This window comes from Sinocyclocheilus grahami, unplaced genomic scaffold, assembly GCF_001515645.1.
Source record: "Sinocyclocheilus grahami isolate Dianchi unplaced genomic scaffold, SAMN03320097.WGS_v1.1 scaffold794.1, whole genome shotgun sequence".
Taxonomy (NCBI): domain Eukaryota; kingdom Metazoa; phylum Chordata; class Actinopteri; order Cypriniformes; family Cyprinidae; genus Sinocyclocheilus; species Sinocyclocheilus grahami.
Window position 1 is genome coordinate 865,043 of NW_015505973.1, and position 9,607 is coordinate 874,649.

At 36.4% G+C, this 9,607-nt stretch overlaps 1 protein-coding gene across 1 annotated transcript in view; it reads left to right on the top strand.

The window, feature by feature from the left end:
* Positions 1-9,607, top strand: part of LOC107561818 (centrosomal protein of 131 kDa-like) — a 28,714-nt gene that overhangs the window by 972 nt on the left and 18,135 nt on the right. Inside the window, exons 2-14 of the mRNA XM_016246315.1 lie at positions 720-831; positions 1,058-1,185; positions 1,919-2,023; positions 2,169-2,345; positions 2,446-2,563; positions 2,857-2,973; positions 3,614-3,767; positions 3,920-4,017; positions 4,098-4,277; positions 5,824-6,015; positions 6,102-6,239; positions 6,406-6,531; positions 7,502-7,618. Coding sequence (XP_016101801.1) covers positions 720-831; positions 1,058-1,185; positions 1,919-2,023; positions 2,169-2,345; positions 2,446-2,563; positions 2,857-2,973; positions 3,614-3,767; positions 3,920-4,017; positions 4,098-4,277; positions 5,824-6,015; positions 6,102-6,239; positions 6,406-6,531; positions 7,502-7,618 — 1,762 coding nt within the window. The remainder of the gene's footprint in view (positions 1-719; positions 832-1,057; positions 1,186-1,918; positions 2,024-2,168; positions 2,346-2,445; positions 2,564-2,856; positions 2,974-3,613; positions 3,768-3,919; positions 4,018-4,097; positions 4,278-5,823; positions 6,016-6,101; positions 6,240-6,405; positions 6,532-7,501; positions 7,619-9,607) is intronic.

Consider the following 9,607-nt stretch of genomic DNA (forward strand, 5'->3'; position numbering starts at 1 on the left):
TAGGTATTCCTAATATTTCTAAAATGCATTTGAACAAGCATCCCACAAGTATTTATTTATAGCATGTAACTCGTCCTGTACTAGCTGTGCAATGGACACTATATATTTTTCCATAAAGTCCATTCAAAAGTTTGGGGTGAGTATGATTTTTTTTTTTTAAATAAATTAATACTTTTATTTAGCAAGGATGCATTAAATTGATAAAAAAATGACATTTTATAAAGTTACTGTACATACTATATATATTCACAAATATACTTAAAATGTATATATCTCATAAAAAAGCAGTTTTCAACATTGACAATAGGAAGAAATGTCAATGTTGGACGAAAATCGGCATATTCTAATGATTTCTGAAGGATCATGTGACACTGAAGACTGGAGTAATGATGCTGAAAATGTAGCTTTGCCATCACCGGATTAATAATAACAACAATTAAATTTTAAAATATTAAAATTGAAAACAGGTTTTTCAAATATTTCACAATATTACCATTTTAACTGTATTTTTGTTCAAATAAACGCAGCCTTAGTGAGCATAAGAGACCTCCTTTCAAAAACAAAAAAAATCTTTCAGACCCCAAGCTTTTGAATGGTAGCTTAGGTATTATTGGTCTAGTGTTGCGTTTATATGTTCCTCATGTGTGTTTAGTATGTAATACTCTGACCTTTCTGTCTTTCCTTCCTTCCTGTCTTTCTCTCTCTGCGTCTGATTGCAGTGAAGGACACACAGAAGATTTCCTGGCTCTGTTCAACAGCAGCTCTGATGGACGTAGAAAACTAGCCAGCCTCTCCAAGACATCCAAAGACCATACTACCTGGAACATCCTGGTAACTCATCTTCGGTCATTGCGGTTGTCGGATCTTATTATACTTGTAAATTATATGTAGGACACCATGATAAGTTTTTGTAAGGGTCATTTGCTCATTTTATTGACATGCTATGAAAATTATCTTAAACTTATGAGCTCAGGAGGCTCTAAACAGCGGTAAGTTATCATGAGGGTTTTACTTGCTCTTGCTGTAGCATTGGTTTAAACTGATATCTTGCTTTTAGGATGACCAGCCGAGAGCATTTCCTGTGCCCAGCAGCTCTCACAGTACTTGCAGTATGGATTCTCCTACAGGCCTGAAGAAGAGGGAAGCTGGCGTCTCTCTGGCTGCCAATTTCACTGCCAACAACAGGTGGGAAGCCATTTTCTCCTACGGTTTAGACACTACTGTGTACTAATGGGTAGCTTGCAAACTCTCTTGATGCCATGACAACAGTGTCACAGACAACAGATTCACTTTTACGCCTTTTTTGTGCTTGTCAATCAAAGCATTAGTATGCCATAGGGAGAAGAGAGCTAGATTCCTTTCAATTTTATGGCTTTTAAAATATAGCACCAGTCAGATTTTTAGAGACCCTTGACTAAATTTATGTCTCGTGATTTATGAATCCTTTCAACTAAAAGTTCATGCTTGCATTCTTGAAATTGTTTCTAAATTGTGAGTTTCTTCTGTTTAAAAGTTTGTAAGTAAGGTCAGTAAGATTTTCATTCAGCTAGAATGCAATAAATTGATCAAAAGTGACAGTAAAAGACATTTATGTTATAAAAGATTTCCATTTCAAACAAATACTGTTTAAACTTCCATTAATCAAAAAATCCTGAAAAATATATCATAGTTTCCACAAAAATATTAAGCAGCACATCTGTTGAAAACAACAGATATTAAAATATATTAAAAACAGAAAACAGTTATTTTAAATTGTAATAATATTGCACAATATTACTATATTTTTGAGCAAATAAATTCAGCCTTGGTGAACATAAGATGCTTCATTCAAAAAGACTGCATATATATTTTAGATTATGGTATGTAAAAATGAATTTGATATTTATAATATGTAGAATGTCTTTGTGTTGACTTTCAGGAGCAATAAAGCAGCTGTGGGTAACTCCGTGACCACCATCCTTCATAATAACCACTCAGAGAAACCCCTCACTCCCAAGAGCTCCAATCAGAAACCCTCCTTCAAGTAGGTTCATTATGACTTTGAATAATTGCACATCTGTGTGAGCTAATCTTAGACACAAGTCCTCTAAATAAGGCTCTATTTTGCTTGAATGTGCTGTTTCTAGGCCAACACATTTACAGTGATTGCCCTCTCTCTGTTTTAACAGTAACCTAATCAAAGCCACCGTAAATGATGATGTGACTGTGGGTGTGAGCTGTTCTCTTACTAAGTCTCAGAAGAACTTCTCCTCGGCGTCATCAAGCTCCAACAACAATGCCCCCCATAGCCCCCGAAGCCCAGGTCAGCCACGCAGACGAGAGGTGACCGAGGAGGAGGCCGAAAGGTCAGCAGTGTCTTCCAGGCCTCAGTTGTTTCCACCCTAGCTGTGATCATCTCCGTGCAAATGCTTGATTGACCTTTGAGACATTTCAAACTGTTTACAGGTATATTCAGCAGGTGAACCATGCTGCTGTTTCCATCCAGCGTTGGTATCGTCGCCATGCCAACAGAAAGAGAGCCAATGTGAATACAATCAAACACCTCCTCATATCCAAAAAGAAGGTAATCCAAGGAGGTCTATAAAACCTTGACTTCCATTAATGTTTAATCATAACACATAATATATTAATATTTGAATTAAAAATAATATATTTAATCAGAATACATGACTACTTTTAAATGCCCTGCAATGTAGATTATTTTTTCTTCCAGGTGATGTAGTTACAGTATCTACCAGCAGAGACTATGAACCTGTAGTGGATATTGTTTAAACGAATGGTTAAGCTTTACGGTATCTAGCCTAATTGAAAGGTATCGCTCCCATTCTTACGGGTGATTTTACTTATTTTATATAGGAGAGAGAGCAGAGAGCAGAGGAGGAGAAAACCGCTGAATCACTGAAGAGGAAAGAAGATGATCGAAAGCGCATCAGGGAGGAGAAAGCTCATCTGGCTCGCCTTACCGCCATACAGGTACAGCAGTCTTCAGAAATTATTTGCAGAACTAATTACGGTTAAAAAGTTTGGGGTCAGTAATATATTACGTTTTTAAGGAAGTACTTTTTTAGTACTTTTTATTCAGCAAGGATGCATTAAATTGATAAAAAATGACAGTAAGGACATTTATAATGTTACAAAAATTTCAGTTTCTATTCCTCGAAGAAACATTCACACGGGGTGTCAGCGTTAACGCTTTTCATTTACTTTGAATGGGTGACGTCATGCGTTGCCGAACTGAATTGTGGGTCCGTCAGCATCAAATCGTTGCTCACGGCAGAAGTTGAAAATTTCTCAACTTTTCAAGCGCCAACGGAGGTGTCAGCCAATCAGATCGCCTTATGCAAATAACCTAGTTCAGACGCTAACCAGTTGTGGTCCAATGTAATTGGCTGTTGTCACTATGATGATCGCGTAAGCGGCAAGCTTCAGATATGCCCTCCGTCAAGCGTTGGCGCCGACGCCCCGTGTGAATGTAGCTTTTAAAAGCATTACAAAAGTCTTACTAACACCAAACTTTTGAACGGTAGTGTAGTTTGCACTGCTTTTTCAGTTTGTGTTGGCTAAGACATTGTTTTCTGACTTATTGGTGTATTTATTTGTGCATCCAAAACAGGAGCTTCAGCAGAAAAGAGCCCAACGTGCTGCAGAGGTACAACAGATAGCAGAGGAGGAGGTAGAGGCACTAAGACATGCAGGGAAAGTGGGGCGTAAAAAACTCACCAAGAGTTCACCCACTTCCTCCACTGACTTGAAGGCAAAGAACACAGGTGCATACTACTCTGTCTGATCAAACTCAATTTCCTGTACCTAATTATGTCATTTTTTAATACTTTGTAGGTGAATATCATGAAAAAAAATGTATCTTCAGTCATAGAAAATCAATCTTAAGTAGTAACACGGTTTGTCATTTATTCTTCAGATTCTAATGTGAACGTGGTGCCTGATCCGGATGATGTGACAAATCTTAGGGCTGCATCACCCGCTGGTTCTGTATGCAGAGGATCTCCATGTTCTCAGGTATCCTCTCGCAACATGATTCCATCAGCTGTGAAGATAAAATGAACACTTTTGCTTATCACATCACTTCATTCCTTCAGGAGATCCTCCAGAGGTCTGTGAGCATGGAGGACCAGCGGCAGGGGGCGTCATCGAGCAGGGCACAGTCAAAAACCACTCTAAATGACTTGCTGGACACACTGAAGCTCTTAGAAGAGGAGCCAGAGAGAATGTCAGAGCCCAAGAGCTACAGGAAGGACAAGTATTCGTGGATTGATGAGGTGAGTTGACTTATCTTAGTATATACAGTTCTATATATACACTAGCGGTTGCACCGACTAATCGACTGGTCGACTTCAATGCTCTGCCATGACGCTTTAAGCTTGATGTCGACTAGTTGCTGGTCCTATAGAGGGTGCAACAGGATAAGAAATCTTTGAAGGACTTCCACACTTACTCTCCATTTCCAAACAGTTCAAATGACAAATAAATGCATACTCTGAAAGCGCTCCACAAGACGTGTGATTATATTACTGGATGCTCGAAATTGAACAGGAGAATGCACGTTTTAAACAGCTTATTGTACAGGTACGTTAATCGCCGTTCTAATCTAACAGAGCTGCTGCACTGTAACTCACACACACAGGCTACAGACAGTAGCTCGTACATCACGCGCAGATCGCGAGCACACAGAATCATTCAGCACAGAAATGTATTGTCAACACTGTTCTGTGATTTCTCAATAAAATAGCTTAGAAACTGAAAAGTTCAAGCATATATTTCTTAATAACTAAATTCCACAGCTTCACTACTAGTAAAGAGACGCTGCCAGGTAGAATTAATTCACACACGCAATCGCTCTCACTAATGCATTCATATGAACGTAATCTTTACTGTGCTGCTTTATCTGCATCTGATTTAGAATGAGCAGAAATCTATGAGAAATATAACGACCCAAAGACAAAAGAACTGATAAAAATGAGCTGTTACAGGAGCAATAGCCATGTGCACAAGGTGTTTGTCACAGCTCCAGACTTATTTGTTCATTAATGACGTCATCAGCGACTAGTCGACTTCGACTTTCATCACAAAAAAAATAACTTTTAAAAAATCAGAAGTCGTTCAACCCCTAATATACACTACCATTTCTTATGCTCACCAAGGCTTCATTTATTTGACCAAAAATACAGTATAAACCAAAATTGTAAAATATTATTACAATTTAAAATAACGATTATAATAAAATAATCGTTTTCTAGTCTAGTTTTAACATGTCATTTATTCCTGTGATGGCAACACTGAATTTTGAACTGGAGCAGTCATTACTCCAGTCTGCAGTGGCACATGAATAACTTTTAAAAAATCGTCGTTCAACCCCTAATATACACTACCATTTCTTATGCTCACCAAGGCTGCATTTATTTGACCAAAAATACAGTATAAACCAAAATTGTAAAATATTATTACAATTTAAAATAACGATTATAATAAAATAATCGTTTTCTAGTCTAGTTTTAACATGTAATTTATTCCTGTGATGGCAACACTGAATTTTGAACTGGAGCAGTCATTACTCCAGTCTGCAGTGGCACATGATCTGACACATGCTGATTTGGTGCACAAGAAACATTTCTGATTATTTTCTGATTATAAGTTGAAAACAATTGTGCTGCGTTATATTTTTGTGGAAACCGTGATACATTTTCTATTAGGATGAATGAATGTATCCTTGCTGAATAAAACTAATCTCTTTTGACCCCAACTTTTGAATGGTAGTGACCTTTTTTATGGTTGGCTAACCTCCACATGGATTTATTTTTTTTTCAGGATGAAGACTCCAACTCCCTTACTACGGATAATGTGGAACGGCACAGGCAGCTGAGTCGGACCCCAGCCCTACCAGATGGGGGCGCTCTGCTTTCAGAAGCCAAACTGCAGAGCATTATGAGCTTCCTGGATGAGATGGAGAAGTCAGAGCAGGAGAGACCACGCTCAGTCACCTCTGGATCCCATAGAGAGGTAAGCATATATGAACTGAGCATATGAAGCTCAGTTTTTATGCTGTATCAGCAATGAATTTTATATGCATGTGTATGTGACTGTAGGTGGTGTTGTCCGAGGAAGATCTAGCAGTTGTGGAGCAAGCCTCAGCCACAGCTGCTGAGGTCACCAGCTCTATGATGAGACTCAAACTGGAGCTGGATGAGAAAAAACGCACAGTCAATATGCTACAGACAGCACTGGTAAAACAAACATCCACACATTTGCATATATTATCATCAGTATGGTTCAGTGCGCTCTACACCTTCAACCTCCAATGATGTTACATACGTGTTTGTGCAATATGCAACAGATGATCCATGAATTGTGCTGTCTAAGACTAATATAAAGGTGAATGTGTGGCTGTAGGCCCAGCAGAGGGAGCTGACGATCCGGCATGTGAAGGAGACTGAGAAAGAGCTCAATCATACGTTCCAGTTACAGAAGCAGCAGTATGAAGCTACCATACAGAGACACTTGACATTTACAGACCAGGTATTAATCTCAACACACTTCAAATACAATTACAGTGGACGCATTGAAGTAAAAACTGGATGCAAGGGATAATTAATTGCCATGATAAATGTCATAATGCAAAAACCTGTCTTAAAAATATAGACTTAATTTACACATCATATTTTTGCATAAATGGAATACTGTAAACATTTTAATGGAATATAAAACATGTACAATTATGTATAAATGTTTATACAATTATTTATATAAATTGTTATATTATTAAATTTTTAAATAGATTTAGTTTCTTGAGCTCCAAATCAGCATATTAGAATGATTTGTAAAATTCTACTAAAATGATTGCTGCTGAAAATTCAGCTATTCCGTCAAAGGAATAAATTATATTTTGAAATATATTAAAATCGAAAAAGTCATTTTAGATTGTAATAATATTTCACATTTCAAATATCTTACCCACCCCAAACTTTTGAATGGTTATGCATGTATATGTATGTATGTATGTATATATATATACAAATACATACATAACCATTCAAAAGTTTGGGGTGGGTAAGATATTTGAAATGTGAAATATTATTACAATCTAAAATGACTTTTTTATAAATGACTTTTTATTTATATATATAAAAGCAGCACAACTGTATAATAAATCAGCATATTAGAATGATTTCTGAAGGATCATGTGACACTGAAGACTGGAGAAATGGCTGGAGTGATGGCTGATGAAGATTTCAGCTTTGTATCACAGAAATAAATTATAATTTAAAATATATTAAATTAGAAAAACATATTAAATTGCAATAATATTTCATAATATTACAGTTTATTTCTGTATTTTTGATCAAATAAATGCAGCCTTGATGAGCATAAGAAACGTCTTTAAAAATACATTACAAATCTTACTAATCCCAAACATTTGAATGGCAGTGTATGTCTAACTAATAGATGAGGTTGTACATGTTTTAATGTGTCTCTCTTTCTCACTCAGCTGATTGACGATAAAAAGGCCCTGAGCGAACGCTGTGAGGAAGTAGTGGGAGAACTCAAGCAGGTGGATCAGAAATACACTAAGAAGATCGCTCAGATGCAGGAGCAACATGAGATGGTGAGATTCATGTTTTGAAAAGTTGGTGTACTGATATGATTGATGAGGTGCCCAGTGTTAATTTTGACAGCAAATTTTGATTTTGTTTTAGTCATAGTCTTTTGACTAAAATTCCATTTAGTTTTAGTCATATTTTAGTCATCTGAATTGTTTTTAGTTTTAGTCTAGTTTTAGTCGACTAAATCTACAGTAAATTTAGTCGGCTAAAATCTAATGGGTTTAGTTACAGTGTAATACATTTATTAAGCATTTCTCTAAAATTTCCAAACTCATTATATAGGTTTGATATTAAGGTTTTATCATGATAGACACTGATTTAACTGCTGTGACACACAACATTCCTTTTGTGTTAAAATTTAATAAAACCACTTCTCATAAAGAACACAAACATGGTCTTCTTTTTAATGAAATACCAATGGTTATATAGGCTAATTATGCATTCTTTATAGCAGCTTGTTTACCATATTCCTCATTCTTTCAAGCAGACATATTTACTTCTATAAATAAATTTAGATTAATCTTTAAGACTACTAAAGTTTTTCAGTCAAGAGCAATGCGTGATTTTCTGTCTTTCTTCTGTTGCTTGATTAACATCAATGACTTGGACAATAGCAACTAAATTAGGCTGCTGTCCCTTTTAAAACCGAATGCATAGATGCAATGTACTGAGACACGTTCTCCCTACTGTTTACGTTCACTGAAGACGTAATCAACTGTGTTTACGTGAATACTCGTCAAAACGGACAATTCGACATCATTTTGTGTGTAATTCTCCGTTCATGCGACGCAAAAGAGTACTCGAGCACTGTGAGACACGCTTTATGTGTGTATGCTTCAGTGTCTGTGCTCAGAAAACCGGACCGAATTGAGTTCTCTCTTGCATTGTCAGATTTATCCATATGTCTGCTCTTCTCTTACTCCCACATATTAACATTTTTGAACGTTTTATGTGACGTGCAGTAAGTGTATGTTAGCTTATGTCCCGCCGGTTCATCTAACCTCTGAACCATGCAGCAGATTCGTTCTGAATGAATCTCTTCCCAAATCGTCCCTCCCTAACATTTTCATCTCATTTTTATTAGTTAATGAAAATGTCAATAGATTTGCATCATAGTTTTTGTCATTCAAAAAGAGTTTTAGTTCGTTATCGTTTCGTTGTCGTCTGTGAAAAAATGTTCCGATCGAACGTCTAACCGTCGACCACACGTCTACCGAACGTCTTGAGCTTTGAGCATCTTAAACTGCGGGTTATAAATTGAAAAAGCTCCCACATGTATATGACTGAACAAAATAACATGTAGTTTACTTGAGGTTCTGTTATAAATGTGTTTATTAGAAACATTCATTTAAATTAATTAATTATACAAAAAATGTTTTATTTATCATTATTGTAATGCTTGTAATGTCCATTTATAGTCTGGAATACTATGGCGTCCTTCATATATTTCTGTTCACGCTCCACTTCATCTGCCAGTGAATTCAGCGATCTTATCAGATCTCCAGCCGCCATGTTTCGAACGATCCAAACGTAACACGCTTCCGCCAATCCCTGCCTTGAAGCAATGATTGACTGAGGGTGGGCGTGGTCAGCTCGGAATGCATTTTCAAATTGAATTTTGCTACACATATCCCACGGCGTCATGATGAAAATGCAATCCTAAGTGTTCTAACTGTTAGTCTAAATGCATTTAGGACAAATAGCATTTAAATTATCATTTTGCTACCATTTCTGCTTGAACATGTTACACATATCAAATCAATTTGTGTTATACATTTTCATTGTCATTTTGCAACTTATAAAGCGTTCAAATGTGCATGCAATTTACATATTAAGACTACTGTTGGAAATGGCAAATGTAAATTATATCATTTAATTTTCATTTTACTTTAGTACTTTAGCATGCACGTATGGGTAATGGAAAAAGCTAATTTAAATACAGAAATACAATGCCATTTTGAATATTGCGTTGCTGCGTTGCCTATTGCATT